General features: G+C 46.2%; 1 protein-coding gene across 4 annotated transcripts in view; it reads left to right on the top strand.

The window, feature by feature from the left end:
- The first annotated feature begins 354 nt into the window (after window positions 1-354).
- PHACTR2 (phosphatase and actin regulator 2) overlaps window positions 355-17853 on the top strand; it is a 291648-nt gene continuing 274149 nt past the window's right edge. For 2 of the 4 annotated variants that reach the window (XM_070461309.1, XM_070461308.1), the window contains exon 1: window positions 369-608. In XM_070461309.1, the coding sequence (XP_070317410.1) occupies window positions 395-608 (214 nt within the window). In that variant the 5' untranslated portion in view covers window positions 369-394. Of the gene's footprint in view, window positions 609-17853 lie in introns of all 4 variants that reach the window. The other 2 variants (XM_070461304.1, XM_070461307.1) reach the window with 2 other exon arrangements.

Genomic DNA, 17853 nt, shown 5'->3' with positions numbered 1-17853 from the left:
TTAACCTTGACCTTGCATCCCCAGCTCCTGACGCCCTGGCTCCACTAATCTCAGGCCTGCGAGCTGGGTATGACCGGAGGGGACCCTCCTGCCGCCAATCTGCAGAGGGCCGTGCCCCGGCCCAGGGGGTGGAGCAGCGGGCAGGCTCGCGGGCACTGAGGGCGGCCCAGCTCCGAGCCCTGCGGCTTTCGCCCGCGGGAGCGAGAGCCGGCTGTAGGCGGCTCCTTCCTGTACAAACTTTTCTGTCCTCTTCCTCCTCCCGCCCTCCCCGCCAGCTTCTCCGCGCCCGGCGTCCAGCCTTCCCCGCCCCTGTCGCTGCCTCGGGGTCGCCGCGCGCCGGGCAGCGCGGTCCGCGGCGCCGGCCCCACCCCGCGCTCCGGGCCGCCGGGAGCCGATGGCCGAGGCGGGCAGGAGCCCCGCGGAGCCCCCGGGAGAGCCGGCCGGGCAGGCGGCGGCCGAGGTGCCCGAGCCCGAGACGCCCGCCGGGCTGCCGGCGCCCGCCCTGCGCAGGCTGCCGGGGGACCCGAGCCCCCGCGGCCGCTCGCAGAGCGACCTGTCGTCCTGCTCGAGTCGGGGCCGCCCGCTCCGCGTCCACATCTCCGGATCAGGTGAGGGCCGCTCGGGCGCCGGGGGCCGGCGGAGGGCCGGCGCGGGCAGGTGGCTGCGATGGGGACACGGCCAGCCCGGGGCGTCCGCGGGCACTGGCGGCGGGAGGAGAGGAGGGGATGGGGGGTCGGGGCTGGGCGAAGCTGAACCCCTCACCCTCCCAGCGGTCCCGTCCCCAGCCCTCTCCCCACCTTCTGTCTCTGCCCCTCTCCGGTACCCTCGGAGAGAGATGCTCCAACCCGGCTTCGGCCAGCGCGCGGGGTGGTCGCGCGTTTCCCCGGGACGAGGTGCACCCGCCGCGATGCGGAGCGCTCCCTCTCGCGGGCTCGGCGGCTGTGCGGTTCCCGGGAGCACCGGCGACTCTGGTTCTTAGGCTTGTCCATCAGGAAGAGGAACCTTCTCTCGGTCTTCAGGGCGACTTTGGTCCCTCGGAAGGGTGCGGTCCTCTCACTTGGGGGGTGGGGGACGGCTAACATGTTACGGTTAACATGCAAGTCTTAAAACCCTTCCAACTTCTCATGCTTCTGAAATAAAGCCTTCTTTGGGGGAATTGCTGGTCAGAGGACCCGGGGTGTAAACGCCCCCGCAGGTGTGGTCAGAGTTTGGTCGTGCTGTTGGATCACTGATCCTTCACCGTTTGACCAAGCCTGGAGCGGGCATCTCTGCGGTAAGCCCGGCCCGCCGGCTTGGGGGCATCTCCGGGCACCGGCCGGGCAGAACCCGGCTGAGGGCCGAGCTGTGTGTAACCTGGGGCAGATGACTTAACCTCGTCTCTCATATCTCGGTATTCAAAGTGGGAATCAGAGTGTGGAACTGCCACATGCGGAGGTTAGGGGGATTAAATAATTAATAATTTTTAAAATGCTTTGGAACAAAGCCTTATCCTAAGAACTGCAGAACGGTTTCTGAAAGTCCACCAGACTTGTTAAGTTTCTACAGATTGTTTTCTGGTTTGCAGTCTTGGGAGGACTGATGCTGAAACTACCAATGGCAGATTTTAAACACTGCCCTCCCCAAGGTTCCCCCACAGGCTCCGTGCTTGAGTGGGGGCGGAGGGGGTGGGGGTTGGCTGGGATGGGTAGGTAGGCCTTGAAGGGCTAAGGCAACCTGACTCCTAGCTGAAACCTAGTTTCCCCTTCAGCAGAGGCACATTTTCATGTTTCTGACTCCATTCCATGGGCCACCTACCTCTGTTTTCCATTCCACCGCTCCTTCTTATTCTTGTATTATCGTTTTTGCCCTACCATGTGTGTAGGTAGAAAACATCCAAAGTGTTGTTGATCTGACTTTGCAGATCACTTTGGATAAAGCCAGTCAGAATTCTTAAATTCAATTGGTGGGATGTAGGTTATGGGATGTGTTGTAAAGGGTCTTCTGCCAAATTCATGTTGTGGAAAGTGTTGAGCTGAATGTGTTTTTCCTCCTGGTTTTTATGTCTTGGCCAGACTGAACTTGACTCCTGGATAATCTTGATTGATTTTTTCTTTTGAACAAAGATTAACTGTTCAGATGACTGTATAAGAGGAAACTGAAAATGTGTCCAGTTGGTGACTGCAGATAAAATAAGCATAGTGTGTATCACCATTTTTCATTTTCATAGATGGAAATCAAGGCCTACACAGAAAAGAGGCAGTAAAAACCTTTTGGGGTTTCCCAGGTGGCTCAGTGGTAAAGAATCCGCCTGCAATGCAGGAGACTCAGGTTCAGTTCCTGGGTCAGGAAGATCCCCTGGAGAAGGAAATGGCAACTCCAGTCTTCTTGCCTGGAAAATCCCATGAACAGAGGAGCCTAGCAGGCTACAGTCCATGGGATCCCAAAAGAGTTGGACATGACTTAGCAACTAAAAACAACAAAACAAGAACCTTTTAAATATGAGCATGCAAAGTGCCCATCGTGTGAACTGTGGACTTCAATTTATAAAATTATTTTATCTCCAAGAGCTCTACACATTCTGTATGCTTTTAAAGGATATTAAGTCCAACTAATAAAAATAAATGGAAAAAAAACAAAACAAACAAAAAAAAAGGATATTAGGAAGTGACAGATTTCAGCTGCTTCATCCCCAGCTCCCCAGGAAGCTGACCCATGGTGTGAAAGAGTGAGCTTCTGTGTGAATTTCATCTTCAGCACTGAGCCTTGAATTTCTTTAAGAATAGGCTAAACATAATGCGGAGTTCCCTGCATTTCTTAAGAGTCAGAGACAAAATGAATGAGTTGGTCCCTCACTGACACATACAGCCAGGCTAGATGGATGGAGAATCAGCTAGATGACAGAGCTGATAACTGACTTGTCTTAGAGGCGCAATAGGAAGGTTACAACCCCTTGTGATAACATCCCTTGACCCGAGGTAGGGTAGTTCAAATTCAAGGCCCTCCCCCAGAAGTTGTGGGCGCACAAGTGGTCAGTGTCCCATGTGAGATCACATGTGGCCTGAAAGGAGCCAGCCCCAGGCCAGCAGCATGGGCCTCATCTCAGGATCTTGGACCCCACCCCAGATATCCTTAACCTCAATCTGCATTTCACAAGGTCCCGAGGTTGTTAGAGGAGACCTAATATTTAAGAAGCATTTCTCTCTGACACTGGTTTTCAAAGTTGGTTACACCTAGGAGTCCCTTGGAAAGTTAAGAAAGCAGAACCACGAGCAAAATCACAACAGAACAATTTATGGCTGTGTCCCAGCTCCAGGGATTCTGATTTAATTGGCATCAAGTGATTCTAGTGTGTAGCAGGGTCTGAGAAGAACCTATGGCCTGTATATCAGTATGGCTTGCTGCCGTGTGATACTGTGACAAGGGCTTGGCCTGGGCGAGCGTGAGGCGGAAGAATTTGGTTTAATATCTTACCGGTATTCTTTGCTGCTACCCCCTTCCAGGGGGCTTTTCTCACTGCCTTTCTTTTTTTTTTGCCCACATCGTGTGGCATATGGGATCTCAGTTCTGCAACCAGGGATCAAACCTGTGACCCCTGCATTTAACCCCTGGACCACCAGGGAAGTCCCTGTCTTGATCTCAGCTCAGTTCAGTTCAGTCGCTCAGTCTTGTCCGACTCTTTGTGACCCCATGGACTGCAGCACGCCAGGCTTCCCTGTCCGTCACCAACTCCCGAAGCCTACTCAAACTCATGTCCATCGCATTGGTGATGCCACCCAACCATCGCATCCTCTGTTGTCCCCTTCTCCTCCTGCTAGATGTCAGTAAGTTCTTCCTAAGGATTCATTTCTCATAATGAGGGAACTGCCGGGGTGAGTCCTTGGTAGAGTGTTGAGCTGGTGGGGACTTTGCAGCGGTGTGTGGCTGGGAGGGGCAGAGGAGGGCAGAGAGGGGAAGACTGCAAAGTGTCCTTCAAGGGCCATCAGAGAAGAACCTTATTCTGTCATTACCAGCCATCCTGCCTACCCCGTCTGTCACCCTACCTCCCAGCCCTGCTTCCTCCTGCTTTTCTCTCCATCAAACAATAATACAAACTTGAAACTCGAAAATTTTCCTACCATGCCGATAAAAGACAGTCCAATACAAACAACATTTTAAAAAGACCAGCTCTGCGCTTTCCCTCTGTTGACTCCGTGGAGATATCACAAGAGAATCCACTTTGTTTGTGCTTTATTACTGGATTCCTGTCCAAGCTTCAGTGGCTTGTATTTAACTTGTGATTGGAACAGTTGATTTTTTCACATGATAAAGATGCATGTGCTTTGTCAGCAAAAACTCTAGTTTTCAATTTTAAAATCCACACAAAATGTGTGAAGAAAGCCATATATTTTCAAATAAGTACACTTAAAGAATGTAACTGAAGTAACACTGGAATTGACACATCAGTCCTTTTACTGAGGTTAGGAAAACAGATTGTTTTTGCTTTATGGTTTTGAACTCACAGTTCTGGAATTCAACAAAAGTTTTGCATTTTAAAAATATAGTATTGCTTTGTAAATAAAGTGGTGTTTTATCCATTTTTTAAAATGCCCAAAAAAGGGTTTCATGGTATATGGACAGATGTTCTTTTAATTTTTAGGTCAATCTTCTTCCGCATTGGAAACTTTAATATATTCAGTGGGTTCTGATGTTCTTTTCTGATAAGCCCAATAATTAGTAAGTAAAGAACCTTAGAACACAGCCCAGGGCTTATCCCTATTGTAAGCTCTTAGCCAGTGCTGACTGTGGACCTACTGTGTGCCAGGCACTGTGCCCATCAGGATGTAGGAGTACCAAGAGGTATTTGGTACTTGGTCTTGGTGTTTGGTCTGCAAGTGATGACTTTCAGTCTTGCATGTAGGGCTGCACAGAACAAAGAACATTTGAGCCACCTCAAAAAGGGAGAGATGAGCAGATGGACCACTTTATCAGCTTGGTGTCCAGACACAGTCTCATCTCTTGCAGTACCTGATTCATTCCTCTGGCATCCCTACATCCTGGTGTATACAGGTGTGTGTGCATGTGTGCTGAGTTGTTTCAATTGTGTCTGACTCTTTGTGACCCTATTGGGCTGTAGCTCCCCAGACCCCTCTGTCCATGGAAGTTTCCAGGCAAGAATACTGGAGTGGGTTGCCATGCCCTCCTCCAGGGGATCTTCCCGACCCAGGGGTCGAGGCCGCGTCTCTCACGTCTCCTGCATTGGCAGGTGACTTCTTTACCACTAGCACTGCCTGGGAAAATGGCAGATCCAGTGTCTTTCTCTTAAGTCTTTTATCCCTGGTGTGTTCAGTGAGGAGTGGAGCGAGAAATCTAGCCAACCTGGATGTTCCGTGCACCCACACCTACGGCCACTGCCATGGGGTGCCGCTATCCAAGATGGGTTCTGCAGTTGATGGTCAGCTCTCCCACTGGGGGAGAAGTCCTTGTTATTCACACCTGGTCGGTGCCCCCAGAGTGCCTCCCACTGCCCTCTGAAGTTCTAACTCTTCCAGTTGGTGTTTGCATGCTCAGCCATTGTTTTCCAAAGCATAATGCCATGCTCAAGGGGCGGGGGGAGGGGGCGGTGTCCCAAGGGGACTCTTCGGCCCCATCACAGTGGACAATGGATGCCGGCTCACTTGCCATTCACATAACTCAAAGTGGTTTCTTTTACCAAGCAAAGACCATTTGGCTCTGGGTACAATTTCTGTCCTTGCCTTCTCCCTGGAGAGTAAAGCCATCCTGCCCGGAAGGGCGGGGCAGACAAGACCCAGCCTGTGCCCTGGCCTCACCAAGCTATGTGGCCCCGGGGCAGACCTGCGTGCCTCCACTGCCCCCAGGAAGGGAACCTTTTTCTTTGTTCAAGGGCGGCGGGCTTCTCATCTTGCCAGGAGCTGACCACTGGTCAGGCTTCATCCCCAAATGGGCGTCTTTATCCAGTGCTCACAAAGACACCTTCTAAGCTGAGATGGGCCTGTACCCAAGGCTAGCACATTTTAGAACTCAGCATCACCTGTTAACCTGTAGCAGTGGCTGAAACACTAAAACTCATTCTCACCTGTTAGGTAAGAACATGCCTGTTAAGTCTGGTTGCACTAGACCTGAAGCTGAGACCAGAGAAGAACTGTCAGGAATGGCCCTGCGGCCAGTTCCTCTTTCTCTTCTAGTGCCTCCTCAGGATGGCAGGGTCTCCCTGACACTCAGCTTCTCTCAGCCTCTCTGCTTCCTAATCTGAACAGGTTCTCCTCACGGGTGCTTCCTCATCTGTCCAGTTCCACAAACCTCGTGTCGTGGCTTTCTACCTCCCCTCCCGCAACTTAACCTTTGCTTCCTCATAGCTCTCATCTGTATATTTACCTGGAAAAATTTCTTCATATTTTTTAGTTCAGATTCTCTAGAAAAGATCCACTGTCTGAAGTCATAGGTCATAGGTCACACAGAGGTCATGGAGCCATTGTCTGTCTTGATCCAACATCCACGCAAACTCGAGCCAGTGGTGGCCTGAAGGGTAAAGTGATTACATAGTGCCATCAAGGTCGCTTAGGAAGAACCAAGCCAGGGCAGTTTCCTTCCTTCATTCAATATTTCATTCATTCATTCATTCATTCAAATATTTCCTGAGGCAAAGTCTGCTGTGTGCCATCACTGTTCTAGGCTCTGAGTTCACACAGGTGAGCAGATACGGGCTCTGCAATTTGAGGAGTAAAATCGAAAGCAGAAAGGCTGTGGCCAGCTAGAGACAGAAGCAGGTCCAGTGGTCTAAGGCATTGTTACCAGCCATGTCTGTGCTCAAAGCATGACTGGTGATTTCATGACTGTTGTTCTTGTTTTCAGAGGAGGCACACAGAGTGAATTATCCTTAACCTGGGGAAGCTCTGGTGGGCATCAGTAGTTCAGTGGTAGCTCTGAGACTGCTGACAAAGCTGTGGATTTGTTTTGAGCCCAGCCACTGCAGGGAGGACACTAGGTGAGGGGGCATAGCTTGATTTTTTTTCCTTCATTCATTTAGTCAACAAACAGCTAGTGGGCTAAACACAGAGGCTGCAAAGACATCCCTGAGGAAAAGTGAAGGGGAAGACAGTCAAATGAACCTCTGACTGCAGTGCCAAATAGTCTTAGCTATGACTTGCGCCTCTTGTGGGCCTTGGGGAGGACGTGGAAGACTCAGCTATTTGAAATGGCTTAAAGGAGGGTAATCAGGAAGGGCTTCCTAAAGGAGGTGAAACTTGTACTGTCTCCAGGCAAGAGAAGGAACAGGAAGGTGGAGCTGGGTGAACCAGAGGAGTAGTATTTGGGGAGAGGAAAGAGTAGAGAAAAAGCCCCAACGCCTGAGAGAAGCCGGCATCATCAGAAAACATCAGTTCCTTCGGCTCTCAGTAGGGTCCTGGGGGAGAGAAGGGAGATTAGGGTCTGGGCCAAGTCTAGAGCACAAGAGCTTCCTGTGTCTGAATGCTTCCTGGGGAACACAGTTCTGGTGACATTTGTAAGGAATTTGCCGACTCAATAGGGGGCATGTTTAGAGCATATGCTGACATGGACTCTGAGGGACAGTGGTGGGGAAAACACAGCCAGCTGAGATTTGAGACCCAGAATCACGGTTATTATCTGTGTGATCTTGGTCAGCTTACTTCCCCTCCTTCCCCTGGGCTTCCTTATATCTGACCTGGAATTGATTAGTAATGGTGACACCCAGCTCATAGGGTTCATGGGAGGCTGACACTGTGAAGGTGCTTTTGAACTTTAAGTGCCGTGTAAGTGGTGGCACCTCGGGCCCGCATCCATTACAGGACTTACTGTGGTGCGTTAACTGCGCGTCCTTCCTCATGCTGTAACAGTGCTGAAAACAAACTATGTTTTATTGATTTTTTTCATTGTCAGTGCCAGGTATGGGGCCTGGTATACAGTAGGTGCTTACTAAATATTTATAGACTTAATGCATGTATTCCCTAAAAGTCAGGCTATGGTTAGTTTTTTTTTTTCTTTTTTTTTTTTTAGGCAGGCCATGCATCATGTGGGATCTTAGTTCCCCAAGCAGGGATCAAACCTGAACCCCTTGCATTGGAAGTGCAGAGTCTTAACCACTGCACTGCCAGAGAAGTCCCTAAAAGTCAGTTCTTTTAACATGAAGTTGTAAATCAAAAAACTAGGCAAACTGATTTTTAAAAAATGAATGGAAAGTTGGATAGAAGTTATGATTCTCTAAGGTTTAAAACATGCACACAAAAACTCTAACTGGAGTGTTCTTTTTATTTATTTTTAATTGGAGGATAATTGCTTTACAGTATTGTGTTGCTTTCTGCAGCCAGAGTGTTTTTGAAGAGCAGTTAGTGAGACACCTTGGGAGTATTGTGCAAACCTCACTTCACAACATCTTCATAGAAGTAGCTGGTGAAAGGAAGATGGTGAATGTCAGTCCCGCCGTGGGCTGGTGCTGATGGAGCCCAAGTAAGCCAGATTCTGCAGCCTCCCTGCAGGGGGTTGCATGCAAGAGTGTGAGCAGGAGGGCTGAGAAGGAAGTGAACGCTCAGGCAAAACCAGTCCTGCATTATTTACACACGCTATCACGTTTCATCTTTATAGCCACCCTGTGACATCGCTATGTATCAGCTCCATTTTTTTTTTTTTTTTGCTGCACCACGTGATATGCAGGATCCTAGCTCCCCAACCAGGGATTGAACCTGTGCCCCATGCAGTACAGCGAGGAGTCCTAACCGCTGGACCACCGGGAAAGTCCCTTAGCGCCACGTTTTAAATAACAAAACTGGTTTCAGAAAAATGGAGCAATCCACTCAAGTCCCGCAGGTAGAATTGATTCATTTTGATGACTTCAAAGCTCACACTCTTGTCCTTACCGCATTAGACCTAGCGCACAGCCATCGCCCCTCAAAGAAAATGACTCATATGTACCCTCTACCACCAGGGAAGAAATCCAGTCACGTTTTACTCTATAAATACTATTCTGAGCAAGATCATCAGAATACCCATCTATTTCTATCAAAAGATCATTTTCAAGCCTCAAGCAGTTGTCTATTTTAAGGTCTACCCAACACTTCATGTTTCTAGTATAAACAACACATTTGAATTCACTCTAATGGGATTCTGGGATCCAGTATTTTCAGACAAGCGCCTTCAGTTTTCATTACTGAGGCGTGATCTTTTAACCTAAAACTACTCAATCTTGGAGTCATGTGTTGAATTCATGCCCCATAGCCCTGTCTTGTCTCAAAGTGCAAGTATAGTTTCAGTTACAGCAAAGCTCAAGAAGAAAACCCTGAAGCAGCTTCAGTGTTTTTGAAATCCTCTACCGGTGACTCATTATCTTTGATCACACTAGCTGAAATTTGCACAGAGAAGTGGGTTGCATGGCTTGCCCTTAGAAGGGTTTCTGAGATCTAGCTCACTGTGTGACCTATTGGCTAAAACTTGACATTTATATCCCTTACTTAGCAGTTTCTCGATGCCTCTGTGAAAACTTGAGAAAAAGTAGTTATTGCTTATCCCTCGCAACAGGAAAAAACTTGTGACTTGAAGAAAAATGCATTATCTATCTCCAGAGCTCAGGGCTATGACCAGGGCAGGAATATCATTGGTACGATGCTTCAGTTTTGATTGGCAGCTCACATATTTTAAGTATGTGACATATAATTTATGGCCATGATTCAGGCAGTTAGGGTTGGTCTGTAATTGTTTGCCTTCATGTATATTTTTACCTACCTGAATGGCATCTATTTTTTTACAGGTCTCATTTAAATTAGATAATAATTAAGAAACCTAAACATCAGTAACAAACATTCATTAAACCCCTCTTCTCCAACCTACTGGGCTTTATAAATCTTAGATTTCTCTCCTCTGGATGAAGGGTACAGAAAGATGTGATGATGACAAAGAATGTGATTTATATTTAATAAATGTAATAGCACATAGCATGTGTGTCTTCACATGTGTATTGTCTTTTAGAATTGTCATCTGCTTATTCTGATTATGGAAGATATGCTTATTTCAATTAGGATTCTTTTGGGGAAAACAAACTTTATGATTAAAATGTTCGATCCTTCATTTTATCCACTTGCCCCGATTACAGCACAATTGTAGGTGTTTCTAAAAATCATGAGACATAGATTTACTGTCAGTAAGGAAGATTTGAATAGACATTCCAGAAATGGCTGGGGTATTGACCACATTGTGGGAATACATTTATAGTTTCTCAGTATGATTATTTTGGTGGGAATAACAATCATATGGATATCTAAGTCATTTGTATGACTTTATAGTAATACTTCATGCGAGGTCGTATGTGCTGACCAAGTAGGTCAGTTTGGACCATTGATGTAGTGACTCTGAGGCTGAGGAAGTAAAGAAGACAATGTGACATTTGTGGGAGAGATTCAGTAAGACATGAATGAGGGTTATTAAGTGACAGCAAGGATTTGCTCAAAATGAACAATTTCCCATAGCCAGTAATAGAGACTCCCTTGTTTGAAAGAAGAGAGTTTCTGTTTGTATAAGGATGCAAGAGCTGTTCAAAACCAATAAACAGAGCTGTGTGTTGTGAAGACCTAGAACCAGCAACTGATAAGTTGCCTGTGGCCAAGAAGGGCACTGTTTATCTTTCCATCACTTTTTCTTTCTAAGGCTGTATCTATCAATCATTCTATCTATAATCTTTCTGTCCATTCATGCCTCCATCCATCCATGCATCCTCTCATACCAGATTTCTCTGCTATTAGGAGCACAGGTCTCCTCAGAGTGTCTACGTTCACTTGTCTTCAGGTAGAGCAGAAACTCCTCGATGTCCCTGGACCCCAATTTCGAATGCCCAGCCTGGGCCAGGTAGTCATTTGCATCACTAGCTGTATCCATCATGTGGGATGCACTCTTATAGGTGTAGAGAGGGTGGTTCTTAGACTAGGGATGCTTAGAATGTGGAAACCCACCAACAGTTGCTTCAGTATACCAGAAGACTAGCAAGGTGAGGAACTCCTGGGCATCTGAGAAGCGACAGAGAAAAGCTAATGCCTGTTAAGGTCAGAAAGAAGAAAGAGTGCGGTGGATGGAGACCACGAGGGATCTTCCAGATTAGGAATAAGGGATTAACAGATGTAAGTACTATATATAAAATAGATAAGCAACAAGGATTCACTGTGTAGTACAAGAAAATATACTCAATATTTTGTAATAACCTATCATGGAATATCGGCTTCCCAGATGGCACTAGAGGTAAAGAGGTAAGACTCCATGCTTCCCATGCAGGGATGCTGGTTCAATTCCCGGTTAGTGAACTAAGATCCTCTAAGTGGGTAATTTTTCACTGGGATGATGTCTCTTTAGGCAGCTGACAAATTCCCAGAGGGCTGGGATCTGGAAAATGTCGGTGACCTCAGGCGATGGCAAGATGGGAATACACTGGAGGCCCCAGCAGCTGCCAGATAGCTGCAGAAGCAGAAAGAACGTGCTTTGAACTTTCTGATGCTGAAAAACCTACCTTGTGCATCACAGCCCGGCTGTGAAAGTCCCCCCATCCCTCTTCCCGCTGTGGGCGTGGCTGCCGCGCCTGTCTTCTCTTCTGCGCACGCGCACATCCTTCACCTGCTACTCTTGCTCCAGGTCGTCCCTTGATCACGTTTGCAGGCGCTCACCTGCGTTAAACTCTTACTGTCTTGATATGATTCCGCTGGTCCCTGGGCATCAGCAAGGAAGCTCTTAATCCCAGGCTGTGGTTTTTCAGCCATCCTCACTCGCTGCCCTGTTCATAGTCAACAGGTAACAAAGGCAGGCCCCGAACGATGACTGAGTCCCAGTCAGCCCCGCCGGGAAGCATTTTCTTCTGGAAGGGGTGATGTTACAGTGCATCAGAGCTGTCACCGGCGTCCACATTTGACTTAGGTGACAGGGTTACAGTATTCAATTTCTCAAACGTTACTGTCCTTATGAATCACCGAGGATCTCGTTGAAATTCAGTCGGGGTGGAGATGAAGCTTCTGCGTTTTTTAAAATAAACTTCTAAGTTTGGCTGACGCTGGTGGTCCATGAACCTCACTTTGAGAAGCAAGCCTCTGTGGATAGCTTTCATTCAGCTTGTCAACTATTTTAAGGATGGATTCCTTCTAGCACTAATGTAGCTTACAGTTCTATCCATGGAAACTTCTGTGCTGCTTGAAAGTCTGGTCTGGCTTTCCTGTTTGGTAAGCCTGACTATACATTATTTATAGTCGGTGGAAACGATGAAAGATTTAGAGGGAGCCTTTAGAACTTCCACCCATGCAGGATATTTTGCTTCAAGACTGCCCATGTGAATTGGCTCCTGGAATTTTATCTGTAAAGGCTTTTTGTGTCTAGTGTCTAGCAGGTTTTCAGATAGTAGGATGAAGAGATGGAGATAGAATCTGTTTTGAGATGTAATTTTCATATAACACTGTATTAGTTTTAGGTGTACAACATAATGTTTGAGGTTTGTGTTGTGAAATGATTATTAGAAATTTGTATCCTTTGACCTAGAATTTTAAACTTTAATCCAGAATTTTTTTTTTAACTTAACATTAGAACACTTTATTCACTGGATACTCAAGATCCAAATCCAGTTTTTGAAATGGCATTACCACAAACATGAAAAGACAAGAGTAAAAGCTATTCAGCTTTTATATTTTCTTTTCTTTTATACTTTTTTCTTTCTTTTTTAAATTGAGGTATATTACATACGATGCTGTACAACAAAGTGAATTAGCTCTATATATACACATATCCCTTCCCTATTGGCCCTCCCATCCTCCCACCCCCATCCCTGCATCCACTTAGGTCATACTTTTGAAAAGCTTTACATCTGTGGAGTATTTTTCATTCCTCATTTCTCAGTCTCTGTGATGCCTTTTCTAGAGAAGAGGAAGGGGCTGAAGGGGACTGGAGCTGAGGTTATTGACTCCCAGACCAGGCTTCTCATGGACCTGAGAAGGAAGGGAGGCCTCAGGAACTTCTGCCCTGATGGGCTGGGAATGAACCTCCTTCTAAGGAGACTGCAGATACTAAGATGCACCTGAGAATCAGAATGTTGGTGGTGCCTCTGAGAATCATGAGGATGCTGGATAACAGGCAGATTTGAGGATGTGATAAGAAGATACATTGGGCTTGTCAACAGTGGTTGATATTAGAATCCCGCAGAAAATACCCTTTAGAAATAAGAAGTACAACAGTGGGGAGAAGCTACAGCTCTAGTGGAGAACTCTGATTTATGGTGTCCATCATGTGACAGTTTATTATTGCCTTGGATAATGCCCGAACTTTCCTATGTAACCACTTCATTCAACAAATATTTAACAAGATACATTTATTTATTTATTTGGCTGTGCTGGGTCTTAATTGTGGCACACAAGATCTTCGATCTTCGTTGTAGTACATGGGATCTCTAGTTGCGTCATGAGAATTCTTAGTTTCAGCATGTAGGATCAGCTTCCCCGATCAGGGATCAAACCCGGGCCATCTACATTAGGAGCACGAAGGCTTAGCCACTGGACCACCAGGTAAGTCCCAACAAATAATTAAAGCAACAAGTATGCAATAAACTCGAACTTCTCATGAGTTATAGACTGTCTCCCTTCTCTTTGGGTGCAGCATTTGCATTCTAGACTTTTGTAATCTCCATACTGCCTCACTTACATTTGTTGCATATAAAGCACGTTTTGGAAGTGATAGATTATAGTTGGGACAACTTGTAGGCACCTAGAAATGGTGAGAAGCCAGTGAGTAGGATAAGGGAGAAAGGTATGGTGAGGGAGGTTAGGAGTATTCAGATCACCCACGAGAACCTAAAGAATCAACACTTTAAAGACCTCATTAGATTGGAAGGAAGTTACTGGAATTCACAGTGAAAGCATCTTTCACTGAAGTTGGGGGAATGGAAACCCAGAGAGCCACAGAGGGAATTAGGTTGAAGGGTAGTTTCAAAACCAGGGCCACGGATGGAAATAAAGGGTGGGGCGTGGAGGAAATAACCACCCAAAGTAAAAGTCTTCCTATGAAGCAATACTCTTCACATGGTCCCTTTCAGTAATCACTCATTAGCATGGTATTCAGTGCTCGGTTGTGTTCATTTATGGAGGATATAAAGCATGTAGAAGATGGTGCTTTATCAGGATTAAATACAATAAATCAAGACAAGTGTAGGGAGCATAGGAAGACTGGAATGATCTATGAGAGTCAGGCACCTGTCGCTTGCCAGGTATTTAAGGAGTGAAGTGAGCACTGTATTTAATCTAAATGCTTAAACATGCTTACCCCAACCTGGAAATGTGCCCTCAGGACTCAAGCCCATGCACATTTATTGATCCGTCAATGATGTTCAGCAGGTATTTACTGAGTCTTTACTATGTGCCAGTAAGAAAACAAAATCCAGCACTTGGAGCCTATACTGCAGCAGGGAGTGTTAAAGATAAACAAAGCCTGGTGCTGGTTAAAGTTGAAAGGACAGATTCTACTGCTGCTGCTGCTCCTAAGTCGCTTTCAGTCGTGTCTGACTCTGTGCGACCCCATAGACGGCAGCCCACCAGGCTCCCACATCCCTGGGATTCTCCAGGCAAGAACACTGGAGTGAGTTGCCATTTTCTTCTCCAATACACTTTCTGAGCAGTGACATTCTAGGCAATGGGTAAAAGAGTTCAGGATGGACCGAACTCAACTTCACTTTGTACAGAGGTGGCTGGGTGTTTTAAAGCAGGGGTCCCCAGCCTCCCAGATCTAAGGCCTGATGATCTGAGGTGCATGTAATAATAATAGAAATAAAGTAACAATAAATGTAATGCACTTGAATCATCCCCAAACCATCACCCCCACCTCAGTCCATAAAAAACCTGTTTTCCATGAAATCAGTCTCTGGTGCCAAGATGGTTAGGGACTGCAGTTTTAAAGGAAGAGGAGGGAGCAAGGCGGGAGGTAGGCAGGGGCTTAGTAGAGTTTGGAAATTTAAAAAAATCACAAAAAGTGTGAAGAAGGGGGATTGGTGCATGTGAAACCCATTTAGCCTTGTTTGCTGGTGCTTATTGCTTACCACTATGGAAGTTCCACTTTATTTCTATTTTTATTACATCAGTTCCACCTCAAATCATCAGGCTTAGATCTGGGAGGTTAGGGAACCCTGCTTTAAAATACCCAGTCACCTCTGTACAAAGTGAAGTTGAGTTCTGACCATCCTGGACTCTTTTCCCAACTACCTAGAATATTACTGCTCAGAATCTTCCCCCAACCAGAGGCTGGATGTCAGGGGGCCCTATGTTCAGATTGGTTGGAACAAATAGTAAATTCTTTGGCAGCCTTGAGTTTTCTTAGGCAGGCACTTTAAGGGGGACTAGGGTCATCCTAGGGAAGCAGGGACGTCCTTGAGCTGTTAGAAACTAGGCGAGCGTTTTTTCAAATATCTGTAGGCTAAGGTTGAGACCAAGTCAGGAAGAGGGCTCACAGGGGCCTGGCTAAAGTTTGATCATGGAGAAAATCTTTGTCACTGGAGAGAGACAGTAAATGAAATAAATTTAAAAATAATAGAGGTGATAATAGGGACTTCCCTGGTGGCCCAGTGGTTAAGACTCCAAGCTCCCAATGTAGGGAGCATAGGTTTGATCCCTGGTCAGGGAATTAGAACCTGCCTGCTGCGTGTTTTGAATTAAACCACACGCTGCAACTAGTCGGCCAGTGCAGCCAAATAGATTTTTTTAAAAAATCTAATCTCTTGGGAAAATAAAAAATGTGGTGATAATAAAGTGCAAGAGGGACAGACAGGGAACACTAGGGTGGAGGTGTGGAAATTGCGACCTTAGTTATGATAGTCAAGACGAGTCTCACTGAGAAGGCACCAGCGGGGAACGCTCCGAGAAGTGATGGCGAGATACCCGAGGGGCAGAGGGAATGGGCAGGGTGAAGGCTCAGAGTAAAGATGTTTTCTGCGTCTGTGGAACAGAAAAGAGACCTGAAGGGCAGAGTGAGTTGGGAAGAGCAATAGCAGGCCATGGGCCTCTATGACTGTTTCCCTTACGTCAGTTTTTCTCTGAGTGAGATGGTAAGTTAGTGGATGACTCGGGCAGAGGGGTTCCATATTCTCTGATGAAGTAAATGTGGAAAGCGGACTTGGGGAGACAGCCGCTTTGTACCAATATCCGATGAAGAGTGAGGCCACAGGTCTGACGGGGCTGGGGTGCCTGCCTCTTCCTTTCCACTCCCTTAGTTAATGGGTGGTGATAAATGGAATATTTCCTGCCATATTAGTAAACAAAGAATGCCACAGTCATCAGTGATTGCAGTCAGCACTGGATGGTGAGTTGGTGAACTCCGAGGGAACTCAGAAAGCAAGTACCTGCCATCTAGCAGCCATGAGACTGTGGCCACTCCCTAGGTGAGTCCTGAGGAAACTAATGATATGAAGACATCAGGATACCGGCCCCAGAGAGCTGGGGTACATATCAAAGGAATGATTTCAGTGAGCCCAGTCTGTTGCATCTTCCCATACATGATTTAGTTGCTAAGTTGTGTCCGACTTTGTGACTCCATGGACTGTAGCCTGCCAGGCTCCTTCTGTCCATGGGATTTCCCGGGCAAGAATACTGGAGTGGGTTGCCATTTCCTTCTCCAGGGGATCTTCACAACCCAATAATCAAACCCGGGTCTCCTGCATTGAAGGAGGTTTTGTTACTGACTGAGCTATAGGGAAGCCCATATGTAGAAAAGCACTAAATGCCTTAACTTGGGATACAGGGTTTTCCTTTAATCAATGATAATCTTTTGAGTTCAGAATATCTGCCCTTTGTTGCAAGACATCTGTGTAACCCGGCTTCCCCTTCTCTGCACCACTCCCCACCCACAACCTCCTCAGAACAGGGTCACTTGAAATGCTGCCTCCCAGTCTTGAAGTCCTAAAAATTCCTGCTGAATAAAACATAACTCAATTTTTAGGTTGTGAATATTTTGACAAATAATTGACAGAATAATTAGCAAATTAGTGGTTCCTCTAAAGTCAGTGTTTTTAAAGGTTATTTGTTTGTTTATTTGGCTGCACTGGGTATTGGTCATGGCACTCAGGATCCTTTAGTTCCAGCACGAACTTGTGGCATGTGGGACATAGGATCTAGTTCCCTGACTGGGAATTGAACTCAGGCCCCCTGTATTGGGAGCTTGGAGTCTTAGCCACTGAACCACTGGGGAAGTCCTTCTAAAGTTAACATTATGTGAAAGCAGCTGAACTAATCAATGACCTTTAGAATGTCCTCATCTAACCCCAGCAATTCACAGTGAGATTGAAGAAGTACCAAAATAACAGTTTTCCACTTTTCCAGCCTCAGTAAAATCAGTTTATATGTTTTCCATCATTAAAATACATAATACATTCTTGATGCAGATATGAATGAAAGAAGTGTAGTTTTCTCTCACATACCCTCAACCTCATCTGTTTTCAGCTGCTGTCCTTTTAGACTACTACTGTAGAAATACAAGCAAATATATAGAAATCATTTTTTTTCTTCTTCACAAATTTGGGATTATGTATGCATAATCTATGCAAACTGTATCTTGTAGTCAAAAGTTTCTCAAACATTCTTTTGTGTCAATGTATACGATTTTCTCTCATTTTAAAGTTTGTAGAAAATTTCAGTCTAGCTCTATCATATTTTGGATAAGCACTTCCCAGTTGATAAACATTGCATTTTCTGCTGCGTTTTTGATTTTACAAACAATGTTCAGTGAACCTTGGACATGTATGTCTTTCTGAACATGTGGATGTATTTCCATGGGAATATGCCCAAATCAACAGTGATCAGTCTTTAAAATCTAATAGGTGCTACTATATTTTCTTCTGAAGTTTGTACAAATGTACACACCCAGGAGAATGTG

This window comes from Odocoileus virginianus, chromosome 34 (genome assembly GCF_023699985.2).
Source record: "Odocoileus virginianus isolate 20LAN1187 ecotype Illinois chromosome 34, Ovbor_1.2, whole genome shotgun sequence".
NCBI lineage: Eukaryota > Metazoa > Chordata > Mammalia > Artiodactyla > Cervidae > Odocoileus > Odocoileus virginianus.
Note: the sequence above shows the minus strand (reverse complement) of the source record. Positions and strands in the feature narration are given on the sequence as shown.